The following is a 22749-nucleotide window of genomic DNA, read 5'->3' as shown; positions in this document are numbered from 1 at the left end:
TTTGATAGTGTACTAAGTATTCAGTAAATATCCTGTTGATTGAATGAATGCTGCTAAATATACCTGAACAGTAGAAGTGAAAAAGGAAGAAGGGATGATACCTACCATGGACTAATCATTAGTGAAAGATTCTAAAGAGAAATATTCTTTTGGCTAGATTTGGGGTTCTTTTATTTATTTTTTTTTGTTGTTGTAGTGAATTTTAGAGGAAGACATTAAAATCTTAGAATTTTACCTAGATGAACTAAAAATATATTTTGAAGCCCCTGAAGCTACATTTTGCATTTGAAATTTTAGTGCAGTTTTGATCATGAAGTTCTCATGCTTACTTTCCTTTTTTATAACCCTTTTCTTTAGTATTACAAATAGCTGGGTTGTCCCCAAGGGCCATGAGCATTTCTTTCTGATTTCTACCTAGCCTCTGTGGTAGATATACACCAATATTAACTATGCAGCAATGAAGTAATTCTTTTGGAATAACATGAGATGATTTAACAGTCATATTGTAAAGGAAATTAATATCCTTACCTTGAAATTGGTCCTGTGAATGTCCCAAATTTTCCCAGTTCACATGCCTTGTTATTGTTAGCCATAATCCCAGAAATTAACTTCCCTACTTCGTATCTCCACTATTCCATATTTCTTACACCATATTAATATGGTGGATTTGTTTAATTCTGACCAACAGGTAGCAATGTGGGAATTTGTGGGGATCCAGGCATCCCACCTCATGGCATTCGTTTGGGAGATGAGTTTGTCATTGGAAGTCTGATGCGATTCAGCTGTGAACCTGGTTACGTGCTCCGAGGGTCATCAGAGAGGACGTGCCGTGTCAATGGCTCATGGAGTGGTACCCAGCCCGAATGTGAAGGTAACACATAGAATGTTCTTCCCATTGCCTGCTCTGTCCCACCTTCTCCATTCCCTTTCTCAAAATTGTCCCATTAAATTTATTACCCAAGTGCAGAACTTTCATCAAGAAATAAGAAAGGAATATGAATATCTGGCAAAATATTTGAGTGAAAGTACTCCTATCTTTCCCTCCCTTTCCACCAACTTTTCTAGTTTTTTGGGGAAAATAAATTTTCTAGAATCAAAATCCATACCCAGAGGTCTGAGATCATCAAATGTATATGCCTTATTTATCATTGTCTTCATCACCTTTTTCACTTGGACAGAATTGGAAGTTGTAATAAAAACACTAACACTGATATTATGTTTACTCTATGCCAGGAATTGTACCAAATATTCTATATTATTATCTCATCTCATCCTTATAACAACACTGGGAGGTAGGTGCCATCATTAACCTCATTTTACAGATGAAGAAACTAAGACAAACAGCAATTAAGTGACTTATTTAGGTTCACTCAACTAGTAAGAATCTGAGGCTGGAGTTGAATTCAGATTCTCTAGACTCCAGGTCAGGCATTCTAGCCACTGTACCCTTAGAATAGTACTTCTAACCTGACAAAAAATTGCTCCATGTCAATTATGTACCAGATCTACCTTTATTTTTTTTAAATGATAATTAATTTTAAACTAAAATACAAAATAGAAAAATGGAAAAAAAATTACCATGTACACAGCAGAATATTTCCATTTCAAGAAAAATTATTAAATATAAGAAATATCACACATTGTATTTAGAGCTGTCTATCTTTTCTTTGCTTCCTTGTAAGTTTTCTTTTGTTCTCTGTTGTGCAGATTTTATTTTTCCCCTTCCTCCTTCCCTCCACCCCTGAATTTAAGCATGGCTATGTAGACACACATATTAATACACATCCATACATACAAACATCTATACATCCATATACATAGATATCCATAATCATACATATATCTGTAATCATACACATGTACATTATGTACACATAGATATCTGTAATCATACACATGCATGCATGTATATCTATGTAAGACCATATTATGCTTGTTTGTTCTCTATTTCTCTGAAGGTGAATAACATCTTCTTTCATAAGTCCAAGTTTTTTATATTTTTCTAAAACTACCAATTAGTTGTTTCTTACACCAGAACAATATTCCAGCCTTAAACTGTCTAGTTATTTTAAATAATCTAAAACAATTTTGATTCATATGGCTGACATAAGACACTTGAACTGGTATTCTTGCTAAGCAACTTCCTCCATTATTCTTCAACCCTTGTATCAAATTGCCCACAGAAGTCAGACAGGTTTGAGGAAGGACATATATAGTGTAGCTTTTCTCTTTTTCTCTTTTGATTAAATCTATTCTAGCTTTAATGTTGTTCAAAATCATGATTATTACCTTTTATTTTTATATTACCTAATTTATTTATGCTTATATTACCTAATACATTTTACTATTTATAATTTTTTATGTTGTCTGTATCTCTTACTTCCTATCCCTCTTGACTCCTCTATTTTACTTCTACCTGCTACCTTGCCCTCCAGTTAACCTATACCTCCTCTCCAAGCATAAGTCTCTTATCTCTTCTCCACCCTTTCCCCTTGTCTTCTTGTTTCTATTTGAATTGAGATTTTTATAGCTTTCCAAATGTATGTGTATATGTTTGCATTTTACTGATTATTATATTAAGAATCTTTTTTTTAATAGCAGTTTTTAGATAGTCCAATTATTCTTGTTTTTTTTCCAGATCACTTTGTTTTTCTTATGAGATGGTTCACATTCTCTTCTACTTTTTCATTCTTTATATTTTATTTTATTGTTTCTTGGTCTCTTATACCTTTGCTGGCTTCTCCTTGTCCAAATCTAATTTTTAAGAAGTCATTTTCTTAAGATTCTAGATTTCTTTTTCAGTTGGTTGAGTTCCTTTTTATAATCTTTTTGGTTTTCTTGGATTGTTCTTATTTAAATTTTTTACCCTCAATCTTTCTCATTTGAATTTTAAAGTCTTTTTTTGAGTTCTATGAATTCTTTTTGGGTAGATGGCCTTTTGACAATGCTCTTTGAAGGTAGCAAAGCTTTTTGTTGTTGTTTTGCTTCAATATCCTCCTCTGAAGATGAACTTCAGTTTTTTTCTATTCTCATAGTAACTTTTTATAGTTGGGTTCTTTCTCTTTTACCTACTCATTTAAAAAAAATTCTAGCAATTTATTATTGTAATCACTTTCAGTCCTGGGGTGTGGGGAATGTTGCCTCTGTCCCAAGGTCTTTCTTCAGTTCTCCCCCTCAGACCTGGAACTGAACCCCAGAACTCTGTCCTGTTAGAGCTCACAACCAGCACATTTGCCCCACTGCTTCTGCACTCACCAGGTATGTGTTGGTTCCTTCTGGCTCAGGGCTGCCTCTCAGCAGCACAATTGGGCCTAACAAACTTTATTAGCAGAGGTTCCCTCAATTTTTCCTAACTCAGATGCCTGACTTCCCTCACTGAGAGATACAAATTCCTGTGCCTAAAGCTACCTCTAAATCCAGCTAGCCCTAAGGCAGTATGGTTTCAGTGGAACTAGCCTGGAGGTGTTTACCCTTCCTGGGGGCCAGATTCTATCCTGGTATCATTCTGGTTGTTCCAGGAGGTCCATTGTTCTGCACCAACTTTTATTTATTTTTACTGGTCTAGTTCCCTCTGAAGAGCTATTTTATCTTGTTTGTGGGGAAAATCTGAAGAGTTTGGAATTTTATAATCTACTCTGGCATCTTCCCAGAATCCTCTCTATCTAGCTGCTTCTTGATTTTTTTTTATATCTAAATAAAAGCTATAATGCAAGAACACCCATTGGTAATAGAAGCACTGAACTAAAAAATACTATTCAAAAAGTGACGATATTGAAACTAGCAAATATTACTACTCCAAATGTTTTAGGACTTTGTTTTTCCTTTGACAGGACCAAGTCTGTGGCAGATTGGTGTTTCAAAGCAAAAAAAATAATAATTGTTGGTTACTCTGTGTGTGTGTGTGCTAAGTATGTAAGTATAGGTGTGTGTGTATTATAAGTATTTATTTATGCACACATACACATATATACACACATCATATTTTAAACTAGCAATAGGAATTCTGGGGATTCTAGGAAATGGCATAGACTAAAAAGGGCTCAAAGAAATAAATTTATAATTTGCAGGTCCAAAACAACCTTTTTTTTAAAAAAAAAAAATCTTTAATATTTTCACTTTTCCTTTTTACATATAAAAACAATTTTTACCATTTGTTTTTAAATTTTTGCGCTCCAAATTCCTTCTCTCCCTCCCTATAAGATGGCAAACAATTTTATATAGGTTATACATGTGTAGTATTGAAAAACATATTTCCATATTATCATGACAAGCTTTTAAGAGGCAATTTGGAGCCCCTCTAACCTATGATGTAAATTGAGGCTTAGTATAATGGATAAAGCTCTGGATTGACAGATTGAGGACCTAATGTTTGGATCTAGACTTTGCTTCTTACTTGCTGTGTGAACTTGGGCAAGCCCTTCACTTTTCTAGGTCTTCTTTTTATATATGTAAAATGAGGAAGTAGGATTAGGTGGTGTTTGAGATCCTTTCCTTATCTAAATGCAAGAGTATCATACATTGACAACCAATTTCAGAGACAAAAACCAATTTGATCCAGTCTGATATTTCTAATCAATTAGGCAAACATTCATTCAACATATATTTATTAAATATTAGAACTACATTTAATATATCAGTAGCACATAATAAGTACTTAATAAATGTCTTTTGATAGATTGTCCAGAGAGAGCTTCTAATCCATTTGGAAAGATAACAGCACAAACAAAATAGAAAACAAGACAATAGTTGATATATAGTTATATAGCAACATAATCTTATCTGTTTTCTTTCTAGCATATAAACATCCTGAGGGCAAGAAATATATTTCATTTATCTTTGTGTTCTTCCGAGGACAAGTTGTTTTGTATGTAGTAGGTACCTTAGACAAATTTGTGGAATGTATCCACATATTACATGCACTATTTAACAAACTATTCTATATGTACACAAATGGTCACCTCCATATAAACATATATCTACAGGGTCTATGTAGTGGCATTTAGACTAGAAGGATCATGGTGGAATTTGGCTTTCCTTCCCAGCCTTCCATTAACCGTTGTTCAGAATTGTTAGACATCCTCACTCCTAACTAGATCTGTTTATGTTGATATCTAAAGCAGTGATGAAGGAGAGGTTCATACCATTTGTCTATCTCTATCAGATTTTAATCCGTCTCTGGGCAGTTCTAAGCTTCTCAAGCTATACTATGATCTCTCTGTGGGAAGTGAAACATTAAATTACTTTTGCTCTTTTGTCTTTCTAGTGCTATCTTGTGGAAACCCAGGAACACCAAGCAATGCCCGGGTGGTTTTTAATGATGGCTTGGTTTTCTCCAGCTCAATCATTTATGAGTGTCGGGAAGGTTATTATGCAACAGGCCTGCTCAGCAGACACTGCTCCGTCAATGGCACCTGGACTGGGAGCTCCCCAGAGTGCACAGGTGAGCTCTATGTGAATACAATGTGTCTGTGGAGGGGTGAGGGTGTTGGCTAAGCAAGGAAATCTGTACAGATGTATGTCTCTATATCTGCATGTATTTATAATAGTACAAACATTCATTATATGTGTATATAAACATGTAAACTATATTGTATAAGGCTATAATTTTTATCTATTAATATATTTTAATTTATTTAATATTTATTATTTAATATTCATTTAATATATTCTACATATATATAGTGTAAGCTCACATATGTATTATGCGATATATATCTATACATAAGTGAAAGTATATACCATATTTATACATCTATATGTCTACTAATGTATGTCTGTTTACAAGTGTCCCTCTATAGATGTACATCTGTACTTGTGACCAGTATAGGTATAAACCTGGACACATGAATATATATGTGCACAAACATGTGTATGCAATCTCAATATGTGCTGAGTATCTGGATTGTATTGTGTGTGTGTGTATATATATATATATATATATATATATATATATACCAATTGTGTGTGTATATATATATGTGTGTGTGTGTGCATATATATGTATATACATCTAGATATGTGAATCTGTACTAAACTTTGTGCATATCTAGTATATGTGTACATCTGGACATGGCTATTTGCATTTATGTCTAGATGTCTGCCCTAGGACTATGTACATGGATATTTGTTCACACATGTACATGTACATCTCATGTGCATCTGGACTATGTATTTGGAGGTAGGTATGTATACATCTAGAATGTGTACATTTACTAGACTGTATGTATATAAATCTGGATATGTGTAATAAATGTCTGGATATATGGTTGGATGTGAGCAATAGAATATGGTGTATGTGCATGGATGAATATGTTTGGGCAGTTTCCTATGCATACATCTGTACACATGAACTTTTACCACATCATGTGCCTCTGAACATATGTGTACACACATATCTGGACTGTGTAAGATATCTATAAATGTGTATTGTTGGATATGTGCAGATCAAGTACTGAGAAAGCGATATCAACTGTCTAGTTTTTGCTGGAAATTACCACTTTTTCATCCCTTCCTTCCAGTTATTAACTGTGGTGATCCTGGAATTCCAGCTAATGGAATCAGACTAGGTAGTGATTTCACATACAACAAGACAGTAACATACCAGTGTGTTCCAGGACATATGATGGAATTTGACAGAGCATCTGTGTTGAGATGCACAAAAGACCGAGTATGGAATGGTACCAAGCCAGTGTGCAAAGGTGAGAACTGAGGTCCTCAGGTATAGTGGGGTGGAGAGGTAGCAGGATGAAGGGAAGGACAGGATATAAATTTGAGACTTGTTCCCCATATATCTGTGAAGAGAGGAAAGGAAGGGGGACAGAAGAATAAATATATGAGACTTCCTTCTTGGGTTTGAATTGGTGGGAGGTTCATAACTTGACAAATCCTTTGTCAAATGAAAATCAATGAGAAATTAGTACAAAATAGGCATTTGAAATCTCAGATTCTTGCCATGGCAATTTATGCAGATGCCTTTTTTTGTTCCTCTACTACCTTCTCTACAATGTGGAGCTGTGTAGAATTATTCTGCCTGCTTTTGGGATGCAGGATGGGAGAGCACTTAGAAGTTGCTAAAGGTCAATTTCTAGCCTTTTATGATAGCTTTTGTTAGCTCTGTAATCTTGTAAAAGTCACTTAACTTCTCTGAATCTTGGTTTCTTTGTATGTGAAATGGGAATAAGAATGTCTGCCATGGCTATTTTATAGTTGACATGATATATGTAAAGTACTTACTTTATAAAATGTATAAAGTCTTATATAGATGTTAGCTCTTAAGTAAAATCTAGACTGTAGAAAATTATGAATTGTTGAAAGTTAGATCTCTATGGAAGCTTACTAATCATCTAGTCCAAATTCAAATCTTTATAGATAAAAAAAACTATGGAACAGAAAAAGTAAGTGACTTGCCCAACCTCATACAGCCATCAAGTGATGGAGCTGGCTAATTCAGTTTTCTTTGCCACTGGTACCTATCACATGGTAGCCTATTATTTAAAGCAGGGAGTCACAAACTATGGCTAGTTTGGTTTTTGGAGTGATTCTTAGCTCTAGGGTTAGACAAATACAAATGGTGATATTTGTTTGGCTATTGGACCTTAATTGCCATCCCTAAAGAATCTACCACCTCCCTGACATTGTCCTGAATTGTCAGAATTTGAGGGGAGAAACAACTAATAGGAACAGCCAATGAGAAGCATTAGAGACAGAAAATATTTTAAGAATTCAAAACAGGTAAAGGTCAGTAGGAGTCTTTCAGATCAAAGGTCAGCAGAAATGTGGAGCAAGAATACTTTACTTTGAATCTTAATCAAAAAGCCTCTGAGCTCTTTATCATCTTGTCAGTATGGTACAATAGAGAGAACCTTACCCTAGGAATCAAAAGACAAAGCTCAATTGGAAGTCTGCTCTCCCATTTACTAACCCTGTGACCTTGAGCAAATTAGTTCACTTTATGGACATCAGTTCATTATTTGTAAAATAGTACCAATACTTACTCCATCTACTTCTCAGCGCAGTTGTAAGGGTCAATTAAAGTACTTTGTACTGGATAGTTCTACAAATGTGAGCTTTTGTCATCATCTCTGTTAGCTTGCATCCTAACCCAATGATAACCAAATAATTGTCATGCATTAATTTTCAAAACTCCAGAAAAGTCACCTAAGAAGAATGCTATACTGCTGCTTCTCTGTTGGAAAGGATAAAATAGCAATGGCCAGAATCTCTGTGCACTTAATTCTATAGCTTAACTTTTTGAGAATAACTTGCCTGGTCTATGTGAGAGCATTTGTTGCCTGATTTTTATCTCTGAGTTTAAGAACTATGTGAATCATTATACTGGAAGGTCTTTGAAGATGGGAACTATGTTCTCTATAATACCATGGATTCCCTAAAAGCAGAAGGTCATGAGTTCCCAGAGGCAGAGCTAGAGTTATTTATGTGGTTAATGGGCTCTGATGGAGCATGGCTCCCTTGGGAAATCATTAAGAATCAACACCTTTGGTTTCCTTTGCAGCTATCCTGTGCAAGGCACCCCCTCCTGTTCCTAATGGGAAAATTGTGGGATCCGATTTCATGTGGGGCTCAAGCGTGACATATGCCTGTTTGGAAGGCTATCAACTTTCTCTACCTGCTGTGCTCACCTGTGAAGGCAATGGTTCCTGGAGTGGAGAGCTGCCCCAGTGTTTCCGTAAGTGGGTGTCAGAGAGGAATTGTGCTCATGTACGAAGAATCCAGGTGACCTTCTTTGGGAAGTAATGGTCCTACTGAATCCTGTGCTGGTCAGACCATATCTGGAGCATTGTGTTCTGTTCCAGGAACAATTTTAGAAGGATAATTATGGGCTGGAGAGTGTCCAAGGAAAGATGAGGATGCTGAAGGATCTTTGAGATATGAATACTGCTTAAAGAACTGAAGATTTTAAGGTTCTCTCTATTCGTGACAAAACATAGGAGAGATGTGATAGTTAATTCCAACTATTTGAACATCTAGAGAGAAATGGCACTTGTTTTGATTATTCCTAGATTCGGAGCAAATTAATATATCATCTTTTAAAAATTACATTTTATTTTCTTTTATGATGAATGAAAAGTCTCAAAGACACACTTTCTGGACAATTGATGATCAATTTTTAAATTATAGCTAGGAAATAATTAACAAAATGATTATCATTGGCTTTCTCTGGTAAACAAAAGACAAATTTTGGGGGCCATTGTGAGTTTAAATATCCTTGGAAGAGTGGGTATTTCCAACAGGTAGAAATCAACTCTGATTGATTAAAAATCATTGAGAGAATTAACAATATAATGAGATGTGGGTTTATTCTAATGAGGGAGGGGCATTATTTTGATTATGTCACTCTTACTCGTCTCTACCCAGACCACTCCCACCTGAGAGATCTAGAAAAGTCACATATATCCCAGTATATGGGATCTCAATTGAGAAGAATGTTAATCCAAGCTCAATATCCTATCCCTTCAGAAGCCACTTTGACCTAGTAGACAATGAAGAAATAGAAAGGGAAAAATCCATGAATTCACAATATTGATTGGTTATTAATATAGGTTTAAAATAATCATTTCTCTCACTTTTTATCAAGCATTTTTTTCTCTTCCTTTCACCTTCCTGCACCAATCAGTGGTAGTGATGGAAAAATTTGTAACATAAAAAGAACAAGTCTCATATTGACCATTTTAAAATTGTATCATGAGTACATCACTTCTGTTAGGGAGTGGGTAGAATGCTTCATTGTTAGTCATTTGGAATTATGGTGGATTATTATATTGATCAGAATCCTAAAATTTTTCCAAGTTGCTTATCTTTATGATATTATTGTATAAATTCCCTAGTTTTGTTCATTTCATTCTGCATTAGTTCACAAAAATGTTTCCAGATTTTTCTGAAAACCATCCCATTTACTATTTCTTACAGTACAATAATATTCCATTATAGTCATATGACACAATTTGTTCAGCCATTCTCCAATTGGTGGGCACTAGTTTCCAGGATCTAATGGCAACTTGTTAGTGCAGTAAATAGATTGCTAGGCCTGAAGTCAGGAAAACCTGAGTTCAGATCTGATCTCAGATACTAATTAGCTATGTGATCCTGATCAAGTCACTTAGCCTCTTACCTGTCAAATGGCAATAACATTTGCCTTCCAGGATTGTCATGATGATAAAATGAGATAATGAGGTAAAGCACCTAGTACAGTGCCTAGCACATAGTAGGCACTTAATAAGTACTTATAATAATAAATGTTGAACCAATTCACAACTTCAACACCAGTATGCTAATGATCTTATTTTCCTATATCCCCTCAAACATGTTGTCATTTTTCTTTTTTATCTATGTTTATTATCTTTGATATTCTACTGGCTATGAGGCAGAATTACCTTACTTTTCATTTCTCTAATTTGAGTGGATTAATTTGCAAAAGAGCAAATTTAAGAATGATGTTGGTGAAAACTGTTTCATAAATAGCTGTCCCAAAGTGGATTGTGATGCTTCAGAAAGTAGTGGATTCTTCCTCAGTGGAAGTCTTCAATTAGAAGCTTAGTGAACCCTCCTCTTCCTAGAAGGAATTTTTGCTGAGATATGGTGTAGGTCACCCTCCAACTCAGTATGCTTAAGCTTTTCTCTGCTGGAATGCATCATTTAATACTAGAATTGCAGTTTCTTATCTTTAAAAGGAAGCTCAAAGATTATTTAATTTAGGAATTGACATGCTCTAATCCATGATCCAAATCTGGTCTTCTGACTCTTTTTATATGATCTAGAAGATAAGAATTTTTTGTTTTACCTTTTTAATAAAATAATTTATTGTTCAAAAAACGTAGAAACTACTCTTAGCTCACAACTCTAGAAAAATAGGTGGTATGCCATAATTAGCCCACAGGCCATAATTAACTGATCCATGAAAGCTATTGGGCAAAGATGTTTATTCCTTCCCTGTCTCCTAATACTTTAATATGAAGAGATTCTTTAAAAAATTATTTTGATTATATATGTACATTGATTTTGACATATTTCTATAAGAGTCATTTTAGAAGGGAAAAATCAGAACAAAAGGTGAAAAAAACCATGAGAAAAATAACAACAAGAAAGATGAAAATAGTATGTGTAGCTCTATATTCAGTATCCATAGTTCTTTCTCTGGATGAGGATGGGGTTTTTTATCCAAAGTTTATTGAATTGCCTTGGATCACTGAATTGTTGAGAAGAAATAAGTCTATCATAGTTGATCTTCACACAATCTTGTTGCTGTGTACAATGTTTTCCTGGTTCTGCTTTGCCTCACTCAGCATCAACTCATGTAAATCTTTTTAGTCTTCTTTGAAATTAGCCCATTCATTATTTTTTAAGATGAGGAAATTCTTAGTCAACATCTTAAAATGTTTATGTGAAAAAAGAGAACTGGAAATATTTTAACCTAATGTAGATAAGAATTTGGTCTGGAATCATAGAAGGAATTAGAAAAGAGACAAAGGATGTGCTTCTTTTCTAAGGGCTATTCCATACTCATAAGTTGGATGTGTCAGGAAATTATATGGCAGTATTCACTTCAGATCCTTAGCTGCAGGACCTGAAGATCTCCCTAGAATTCTTTAGCCTAAAGTTTCTATTATTGTCCTAACACATAAATTGGGTGGGTAAAACTTTGAATATTTCATTGTTGCCCTTTTTATTCTTTGCCTTTGTCACCTTTGCCTTGTGTAATGCTTTATCTGGAATTAAGCCTAAAACCTCAACTGAACATGGTAGTAGTAAAAGAGGCGTTTAAAACAGCAGGCCCCACTTCCTAGTTTTTTCTTAGCTCTAAAACAAACCATATCCCTAATATCTTATAGTCGTGAATTGTACAATTAGTATGAGATTACATTTTTATTTTTGTTTTTTTCAATAATTTGAATACATGCATTTTGTCCTGTCTTAGCTTGGCAGTTGGTTACATCAGGATAACATTTCTGTGAAAAGTACTTTTGTTTTTATTGCTCTGCAGAGAGGAGGAAAAGAGTTACCTGATGAAATACTTCATTGTGACATAAATAATAAAAACGTTTAAAGCATAAAAAAGTATGCTTGCCGCACACTCACTATCCAATATAGTTGAAAGCCCAATTTAATGTGTGATCATTTTCTTTTATCTGGGAATGTGCCAAATGGATCAGGTCCAGGAATCCCTAGGTTGCTCATTAACTATGGCATTTTACCAAAGGAGTTTGAGAAGTATGTGTTACTACTGATCTGCATGTTCCCAGGGAATTAGTTCTTAGTGATTGAACTCTTACTTTGCATCTTGGGGTTTATTCTCTTTCTTTGGCTTCTTATAAAATGCTAGAGCCAGAAAGGACTTTGGAACATATTAGACCTAAAAGAGATTGTAGAGATAGGCCTTTTATTCACGGGAAGAACCTATTCTATTTGTTGCTGCAGCCCAATAGTTTCTATTGTCCTTTCTATGTATGGGAGGTATGGTGGTCCTAATACAGTTAATTTCTTTCCTACTTAAGATAATATCCTATGATCTTGTTAAGTGCTGAGAAGAAAAGAAACATGTAAAACTAAGCTGTCTGTTGATCTTCCATACCAGGTGTTAATAGGGAATTAATCAAAAAGCAATTAGTAGAAAGAATGAGCAGTATTAAAGGTGGCCAGACCAATCATGCGGATGATAGTCTACAATAAAGCCACTAGAATAGCTATCAGGTTTCTGGAGAGTTATTGCTGTTTATTCATTCAGTCATGTTTGACTCTATGACTCTAATCTAATACTGTCCTTGGGACTTTCTTGACAAAGATATTGAAATAGTTCACCATTTCCTTCTCCAGTAGTTTAAAGCAAACAAAATTAAGTATCAGCATCACACAGCTAATAAGTGTCTAAACTTAAGTGTTTCTGACCTGAGACCTAATGCTCTAACTACTAAGATGTCTAGTTTCTGGATAGTCACTATAATATTCTTGTCTCTTTGGTTCTTTAGCTGTATTCTGTGGAGATCCTGGAGTCCCACCCTATGGGAGGAGAGAGGACCGGGGATTCTCTTATAGATCATCTGTTTCATACTCTTGCCCACCCCCACTAGTGCTTGTGGGCTCATCAAGAAGATTCTGTCAATCAGATGGGACATGGAGTGGAACCCAGCCCAGCTGCATAGGTAAGAAGATATTCTAAAACTAGACAACCATACTTCTCTGGCAAATGGCAAGTAGGAATTTTAGAAAAACTTGTCTCACAGATACGGTATGAAGCCTTAAGCAAGGTTTCATTTGACCACTTCTGGGCCTTAATATTTAGAGAAATATCTTATTTCTATGAAGAGAGAATGAAATAGGCATGGTTAGAGCAATGTTGGAAATATAGACTCAATAGGAAGAAAAGTCAAAAAGCTGAGGAAGTCAATAATTGTATTTATTTCTTTGAATTTTTTTTCCAAGTAGGAAGAGGAAATCTTCCAAATTCTTCATGTGGATTATTTTTTTATTTTTATAACCTAGATCCAGCTCTTACCATGTGTACAGACCCTGGAGTACCCCAGTTTGGAATGCAGAACAATTCCCAAGGCTACCAGGTAATTGTACAAAATCAATACTAAATTGATCAACTCCTTCCTCATAATCCATCTGCCACTACTAAGTGTTAATTACCAAATAAAGACATTGTTAGGGATAACAATAGCTTAGGGAAAGGAATCTGATGGAATTTTAGAAACTGAGAATGATTAGTTTTCATCTTCCTATTCGAAATTGCTAGAGAAGGGTAGAGAAAGCAGATTTTAGACTAATTAGAAGTGACATTGGTAATAAGGCCAAGAAATTGAATGAATGGTGATAATGAGAGGAAAGGTGAAGAATAGTGTTGGGGAAGCCAGTTGGAGGCTTAAAGATTAGTGATAGATGAAAATCTGATAATGAAAGACAGATGGAGGATAATAATGGGAAAATAGTTGGACAGTTGATTTTGAAAACATAGAATGATGATGCAAAAGATGGAAGATGGTAATGATGATGATGATTGGATAGAGGGAAGGTTGATGATGGAACACAGTTAGCAAGCTGATGATGAAAGAACAGATGGAATATGATGATGGAAGATATATAAAAGTGATAATAATGGAGACAAATGGAGGGTAATAGGTGGTACATAGAGAGGGTTAATGATGAAAGTATAGTATAGATGGAGAGGGATAATAGAACAGATGAGGATGAAGGTGATGAGCAGATATTGAAGAGTAATGCAGGGTTTAAATAGAAGGGAGTTGATGGGAGTTGTGAATATGAGAGGGGAAGACCTTCTGTTTGTTGCTATCAATTACTTGGTTCTTATTCCAGGTTGGAAGTCTAGTGTTTTACCGTTGTCAAAAAGGTTACTTGTTGCAAGGCTCTACCACTAGAACCTGCCTCCCCAACCTTACTTGGAGTGGAACTCCACCAGACTGTGTCCGTAAGTAATCTTAAACTAAATCACAATAAATTTTAATCACACATCAAGGAGAACTTATCTATGGCCTGATGAAATAATAGCTATCAGGAGTTCAGATTTTTAAAGAGAGGATTTAGGAAATAAGGCCATAACTGCTCTTTTTCTTCTTAAAGTGTTCATAAGGGTCTTAGATGACCTTAAAAATACCCATATTAGCACCATTTTGCCTTATAATGAGTAAAGACCATTTGTAACCAAGGAAGATGTCTAAGGGAAGAGATGGGATTGTCTTCCTGGAGAGATTTAACAAAGACAAATTTTCAGCTTTCTGGGAAGGGAGAAAACCTTGGAAAAAGGAAATGGATGAAGTAATCTTCAAGGACTTTATCAGATACAGGTGCTTACATTCTCTTTCCTCTTTTCCAGCACATCACTGTAAGCAGCCAGAGACACCTACCCATGCCAATGTGGGTGCCCTGGATTTGCCTTCAATGGGCTACACCCTGATCTACTCCTGCCAGTCAGGTTTCTCTCTCAAAGGTGGCTCTGAGCATCGTACCTGCAAGGCTGATGGCAGCTGGACAGGGAAGCCACCTATCTGCCTGGGTGAGCCTGCATATATATGCCCAATGGTCTTACTGTTTCTAGAAGGAAGTATGTATGTGAGGAGGAACTTTGTGAAAATGAGTATATATAAGGAGGATAAAAGAAACATTTATTCCCAGAATTTTTCTACCCTTCAGGAGACAGAAATATAAAAATAAGACATAAGGATAAGAATCTAAGAAATATACTAGATGATGCATTATTTGAGCCCCTTTATAACTGCATCTATCCATCCATAGTCCCTTTCAGTCATGTCAGCAGCAGACAGAGCAAGGAACAGGAAAGCAAATTAAATCTTTATTCCTTAAGCCAGCACAAAAACTACCTTAGACATTTCAGAGTACAGATTTTGGGTTAAGGTAGGGTTTGGGGTAGGGGATATCTGAAATTTGTTTTCCAAAAGACACTGGAAATTCTCTGAGGGTTTCCTCACTCAACAATCCAGATTATGGTAGCTTCAAATTCATTCAAATTCAAATTCTGAAGATTCAGAAAGATAACATAAGGGTACTTCTACCAACTCTGCCTTAAGAGACCGAAGGAATTCTGCAGGAAGTTGTAGAGATTGGAGAGTGTTGGGGAGCTTTGCAAATGGTTATAATTGAACTACATTCAGAATAATTCCTAGGTTGTTTTGTTTTGTGCAGGTCCAGAGTCCTGGACTGGGGAAAAGTGTTTTCAAACCCATACTGTTTACATCCAGGAAGTATTCCAAGCTGAACAGAACTTTTCCCAGATATCCCCTATCCTCATAAAACTTTTATTAAACCCTACCATCTTATGAGATGATGCTCTATCTCTTCTCCTCTTCTCTGACAAATTCATTAAAAAAGCTATCTGTAGTCAATCATCTATCTCCACTTCCTCTGCTCTCACTCTTCAATCCTTTGCAGCCTTGCTTCCAAACTTACTCCTCAACTAATTTTTCTCTTCAAAATTACTAACAATTTCTCATCCAATTTGATAGTCTTTTCTTAGTTCTTATTCTTTTCTACTCATTTGCTGTATTTAAACAGTGTTACCCGCTCTCTCCTTCCTGACACCTTTCTCCTGTTGTCTTCCTACCTGACTCCACCTCACCCCTTTCTCAGTTTTCCTTATAAGTTTATCATATCATGCCTCTCTAATTTAGGGAGTTTTCACCTTCACTAGGTTGATATCCACCACCAAATCTGATAGACTTAATTGTTATTTTTATGCAGGGAAAATTTGCAAATTAACAAATGCATATATCTAATCCTAATATAGCCCTTGAGCTTCAGTACTGCAACAAATTGTAAAGAAGTTATGTTACCATTTTGAAATTTTGATTTTGAAATGATTTTGAAATGGGAATAATTTTTGTCCTGCCTTCCTTGCATAGATTTAAATAAAGAAGGCTACCTTCATTTTATGGCTTCAAAGAAACATTTTTAAGATGAACAAAAATTTATTACTTTAAAAGTAAATTAGAGATCATATATCCTAAGAAACTGCATAGATTGGAAATATTAAATAAGCTAACAAAGGATTTGAGAAGAAATTCTTAGATAATATAGCTTTAACGTATTAATTAGGAACTGAGGGTGTTTGTAGAATATTCCTATATATGATGATAACAATGTTCTTTAACTGGAGAAAATACAGGATGACTAAAACCCAGTATGATGCTTTTCTGATTTTCTTATTTAGCGGAGGTTCGGCCCAGTGGAAGGCCCATTAGTACTCCCCGAGAGCCACCCATTACCAAAGCTTCAGGTATGTATCTATAACTACAGCTATATCCAATCCAAAAATGTTATTGCCTACTAGTTGCAAATAACTGGGCTAGAGATGGTAGAAGCTTTATATAGAATTTTTAGCATGAAAAATTAATTTTTCACTTAATTAGATTAATTAATCCAAATTGCTAACCAGCTAGACAAGAGAGAAGTGGAGTTTCCAGGATTCTGTGACAATCCAAATTCTATTCCCATGGTGTCTCCCAGATTGGAGATGAAGTTGGGGTGGGTCACTCATTTGTTTCAGAACTCAAAACCTTGATCTTAATTCTTCTTTAAGAAATCTCATCCTAACAAGCTATTCTCCCACCCCTTTTGAGTCCAACTGACATGTCTTCCTCCCTATTATTCTTAACCTGCAGAAAATAATATTATAGTTGGACATTTGTCCTTGAGCACATCAAAAGTGTTTGTGGACATTTGAGTGTCCATTTAATACATTGTTTTATGTTTCTGTCTTTCCAGAACCAGTCTTGGAATCTCTTTATCTAAAATTGACATATAGACCAAGCTAAAGAAGGTATTATTGTATAAGACTAGTAAGCTTACTAGAGCTTCTATTTTAAGATTCAATTCTACAATATTACTCAATCTGTGGTATAATTAGTCCTATGTTAGACACAATGAAATAGGACCCGGTCTGTGTCCTCAAAAAACTTACAACCTGATGCAAAGTATACATTTTTCCAAAAATAACATAAGATACTTTCAGAAATATAATATAAAACAAAAAGTGATGAGGGTAAAGTAGATGCCCTCCTATGAGAAATTTGAAATGAGAAATGCAAGTATAGTTTTCATAGAAAGTTTCACAGAAGAGGTGGTATCCTCATCAGCCCTTGCAGGAGAAGAAGGAGTGAGTAGAGTTGGAAGTGCCTGGGAATGAGTACCATGTACAAAGACAGGGAAACTAAGGAGGATAGGATAAGAATGAGGAATGGAGTGGTTTTATTCATGTGGAGCATAAAGTACATGGAAGAGAGTCCATTGAAATCCTAAGAAAGCTGTGTTGGAGCCAGATTTTAGAAATGTATGAAGTTTATTCTATAGGCAGAGGGGAGTCACTGAAGATTATAAGCAGAGGAGAAACATGATTTAATGATACATAAAGAAGATTTTACAGTCAGCAGGCAATAATTGCTATAGGAAATAAAAGGAGAAGGGAGAAAACTGATCATGGATGTCTACCAAGTTACATATTATAAACAGTAGTCACAATATGGAACCACAAATCACAATGGAAATAATAGTGATAATTATAGCCACAGTGCAAGAAAGAAATCAGCAGTATAACCCATGGCATCAGGTGTTTATATGTACATTCATAGAATATGGGTAACAAGTAAGGAGAACTAGAGATAACAATGTTGATTTAGACATCACTGAAAATATATGGAATGAATACTGATGACAGCAATATAATCTGGAAAAACTATGCTTCATTCAAAAGACATAAATTAGATAAAAGCCAAACAAAACTTTATATTGAGAAGATTTACTTATGCAAGTATATATTCAGAGAAAAGTGTTGAAGAGATGAAGAGAAGTATAAGCAGATGGGTGGAGATAGAAACAAAATCATCACTAGAATACCTTGACAGAAAAAGGTAGTTGGTAAGTTTAAGAAGAAGAGAGAAGGACAATCATGGTGGTATAAAGCAATGATGGAGACTTCCAGAGCAGAGTAACTGATAATTTCTTAACTTGCATTAATGATAATTCATTCTTCAAAAAGTATAGGATGCAAGAAGCAGGAATAAGTTTCTAGAGTAGAAGTAATGGGACCCTAGGACCACTCCATTTTAGAATTCATGATAGAAAAGGAGAGGGAGATTAGGCATAAACTGGCATGTAGTGTAGATTTTAGGAGAATAGATTTCAAAGGATTCATCAAGTGGTATGCCATCAACTGGCATGAAACAGTGAGTGAAATAAATATGAATGGGGCCAGATGAGTTCAAGCTTACATCTTGAACTGACTTTATTTCTTACAGCGTCCCATTTATACCCCACTATAAACATATTTTTCTCTATTATACATTACACAAATACCAGAAAATCACAGAAAGTATAACTAAGGCCATGACATTTCCTTGTTCTATTAGTGAAGGTCCATCCTGTTATTTATTTTCATTTTTTAAAGCATATTGTCTCAAAAATGCACTCTGGTCATGTCAACTGTCAGTAAATATTCCAAAGGAGTTCAGATATAAGTTAATAGTTGGGAAATTGGCCTTGCTAAGTCTCCTAAAGTTCTCCAAGCAATCTCTCCTTGCCTTCCAAAGGACTTATAGTTGGCTCTCTACAGGTCAGGTGGGATCACATGTACTAAAACTCGATAGTTAGCCAGGAAATACAGAAAGCTCTCAAGAATAACCTTAAGAAAACATAATAAAATCTTTAAAATCCAAAATATTTCATTGAGGAAAGAAAAAGGGGTATTATCTGAAAAGACCAAAGTAGATTTCTAGAGAAACCATTAGTTGATTTAAATAAAAAACAAACATATAACAGAAGATGGAAGCTAGGCAGATAACGATGGGTGAATACAAGTCCTTTAAGAGTAACAGACAAATTAAAGTGAACAAATTTTTTTTTTTTTACCAGAGTGACAAAAATGACAAAAAGATGGTTTTTTCCCCTAAAACTTAGAGGAAAGGAGAAGGATAAGTGACAAAGTCGAAGCATAGTTGTTTAATTTTTATTCTTTCTGCCATGATGCTTGAATTGGAAAATGGAAAGTAGAACAAATAAGGTTAATGAGGAGTTTCCAAAGATTATAAGAGCACATAAAGAGAATAAAGCTTTGAGTAGCTCTAGTCCTTAAGTCCAAATGGAGTATATATTTGAGTGCTAAAAAATCTAACAGATCTGGTTTCTTAGTTCCCTATCATAGGAGCCTTTCAAAGATTATGGAGGATACAGGGGAAAGAGAATAGGACTGAAGAAAAGCAAAAAAATTTTCCTGATTTTCAGAAAATTAATTCAATGAATTTGATTTTAATTCCTGGAAAAGTTTTAGGATGCAACAGCAAAACAACAAATGGTTGTTTAGTGAACATCTAGAAAAAGGTATAATTATTTCCAGGACCAAATTTGTTTACTCAAAAATAGGTCCTGGTACACCATTTTAATTTCTTTTTATGTCATGATAGTTAATCTTTTAGATGAAGGCAACATCATAGATATTATTTACCTCGTTTTTATCAAAGCATTTGAAAAAAATTCCTCATTCCAGATTCAGAAGAGTTTAAAAATTCATTGTCAACTTGGCAGGAGGCCTCCACTGGAATTGCTCAAGAAATGCGTTCAAATTTTTTTAAATAAGTAATTTAAAGGGATAAGTTACATCCTTTCAAATTTGTAAATGACATAAAGCTGGAAGAGAAGACAAATACACAGAATGATAGGATCCAAAAAGATCTTGAAGTACTAGAACATTGAGCTGAATCTAATAAGATAAAATTCAGTTGGACAAAATGTTTTACATTTAAGTTGAAAAGTCAGGTTGGAAAAGTCATGGTTGGACAGCAATTAATGAAAAAAAGTTCTTTAGGGAGAGGAGGACATACTGGATATTCAATACTAAACAGTAATAGGATACAGTAGCCTAAACAAGGAGATGAATCTACTCTTAGACTATAATTAGGCATAGAATCCAAGAACTATTGTGCTTTGTTTTAATATTCAATTTTGGAAACCATATTTTAGGGAAGGAAAACATTAATAAGCTATGATGAAGGCAACTAAGATAGTGTGAGATCATGAATTCTTACCTTATAAGAACTAATTATAAGAACAATAGATATTTAAGCTAGAAAAGAGATTAAGGGAGGTAACAATGGTAATGTCTTTCTCTATTTAAAGGACTGGAACATGAAAAAAAAATGAACTTGTTCTAGTTGTAGCAAAAAAAAAAAAAAACTCTAGTAAAGGATTAAAGTTATAGAAAGACAAATTTAAACCTGATTTCAGGAAAAACTTCCTAAAAATCAAGAGTTTCCCCAAAATGGAATGGGCTTTCTTGGAACTTCAGGCCTTAGATCACCACTTCTCTTGAATGTTATGGAAGAAATTCTTTAGGGATAATGCACATGGCCCATGAAATCAATATGAATTTTAGTAGAAAACAAAGACCTTATAGATGAAGGAAAAAAATCAAATTGGGAAATAATCTTTCTTTCCTTTTCAACAAACATTGAAGATCATGGGGCTAGATACTGGAAGAACTGGAATTTAATCAAAAAATAGTCTCTATCCCAAATGAACTTGAAGTTTAAGAGAAGTGAAAGATGCCTCCTATTTGTCTAGATCCAAAAACACTGAATTTAGTTCTGTGTTCAAATCCTAGTTGTGCCATTTTTATTCCCTTATTAGTTTGAGCAAGTCACTCGTTGGGCTGGTTTCCTCTCCTGAAAAATGAGGAACTAGGATTAATATATCTCTAAGACCCTTTCAGCTCTAAATTCTATGTTCCCGTGATCCTCTTGCTTAATTCTATTTCCTTTTACTTCATCCATATATTACTAGAAATCTATCCTATTTCGGACAACCTTTGAGAAGTTGGCAGTTCTAAGTGCTTTCTAAATCACTCAGCTTTGGCAATAAATGCATAAAGTGCTGTATAGATATGAATAATGTTTTTGTTACAAGATCCCTGCCACAGCATTTTCCCAGGAAGGCTACTTCATTACGATGGACATAATTTACCTGAAACATAAAACCAGCAACATCCACAGCAGCATCTCTTTCTTTTTCAAAGAGCATTCACATCAATTATGTTAAAATGACAGTATTAATGCCATTTTTTTGTCTCTTCCCACTGAGCTCTAAGTGCTTCAAAGGAATGGAGGAACTCTTCCTGTTGTTCCCATGATATAAGCAAACTGGGAGCCTAGTTGTTTTCCCCACAATTAAGTCCCAAATCAGAGTTTGCTGTTTATATGGAGGATGCAAAGCTTGAGTTTCATCTGATCTCTGCACTGAACAAACACCTCTTCTTCTCTCTTTTCTAACACCTTTAGTTCCTGGAGATGTGTTTGCCAAGAATTCCCTGTGGAAAGGGTCCTATGAATACAAGGGGAAAAGACATCCAGCCATACTGAGAGTGATGGGTTTCCAGTCAGCCACAGGCAAGGTCAACGCCACTCTCATAGACCAAGATAGGGTTGAACTACATATGTCAGGTAAGGAAGAAGCAGCCTTAATCGGAAATAATGGTGGGGAATGAATGTATAATTAGTCTCAGAGTCAGCCATCTGAAGGTATTTGCATTGGTCTCAGTAGTGATTCAAATAGTGTTACATTAGGCTGAAATACAGGTATTCTAATCAGGAAGAGCTACTGTTTGTTTTTCTGAATATGATGAGCATGCTTTTTTTTGGATATGATTTTGTCAGTGGAGAAAGGGGGTATATATATATATATATATATATATATATATATATACATATATATGTATCAGCATGTAAACATACCTGTAATTCTTAGTGTGTGTGTGTGCGTGTGTGTGTGTTATATAACTCTTTTAACAAGTACATTATGTCAGCAAGAGTTTTTGTATGTACATTTGTGTGTCTTTGTGACTTTGTCTGTTGCTTTGTGTTTTAGACATACATGTTTATTTGGATACCAGTATTCAGGACTCCCCAGCAGCTGAGCCACAAAAAAAAAAAAAAAAGATAATTATATTATACATATGCCAATCTGCATGTGGATTTTTTGGCCTCATTGTATTCTTCTAAGTCTTCCATTGCAGTTTTCCCAGAAAAGTTTTCCTGGCCACAAGCAGTTGCCTAACCAAGAGAGATCAATTTCCTGCTCAGATAACTTAATGTCACCCTTACTCATGAGATTTCATTGAACTGGTCCATATTGCTCTCCTTTCCCTGGTTCCATAATCTTGTTTTGGAAATCCTCCTGGTTCTTCTTTCAAAGAACTTAATCAGTGTTACAAGCAGGAGA

General features: G+C 35.0%; 1 protein-coding gene across 1 annotated transcript in view; it reads left to right on the top strand.

Annotated features, from left to right (window-relative positions):
* Positions 1 to 22749, top strand: part of CSMD2 (CUB and Sushi multiple domains 2) — a 994819-nt gene that overhangs the window by 948581 nt on the left and 23489 nt on the right. Inside the window, exons 57-66 of the mRNA XM_031962095.1 lie at positions 689 to 871; positions 5264 to 5440; positions 6519 to 6698; positions 8513 to 8686; positions 12981 to 13154; positions 13495 to 13568; positions 14329 to 14440; positions 14846 to 15025; positions 16697 to 16762; positions 21810 to 21971. Coding sequence (XP_031817955.1) covers positions 689 to 871; positions 5264 to 5440; positions 6519 to 6698; positions 8513 to 8686; positions 12981 to 13154; positions 13495 to 13568; positions 14329 to 14440; positions 14846 to 15025; positions 16697 to 16762; positions 21810 to 21971 — 1482 coding nt within the window. The remainder of the gene's footprint in view (positions 1 to 688; positions 872 to 5263; positions 5441 to 6518; positions 6699 to 8512; positions 8687 to 12980; positions 13155 to 13494; positions 13569 to 14328; positions 14441 to 14845; positions 15026 to 16696; positions 16763 to 21809; positions 21972 to 22749) is intronic.

The sequence above is a fragment of the Sarcophilus harrisii genome, chromosome 3 (assembly GCF_902635505.1).
Source record: "Sarcophilus harrisii chromosome 3, mSarHar1.11, whole genome shotgun sequence".
Taxonomy (NCBI): Eukaryota; Metazoa; Chordata; class Mammalia; order Dasyuromorphia; family Dasyuridae; genus Sarcophilus; species Sarcophilus harrisii.
The sequence above is the reverse complement of the archived record's forward strand: the minus strand, read 5'-3'. Positions and strand labels throughout refer to the sequence as shown.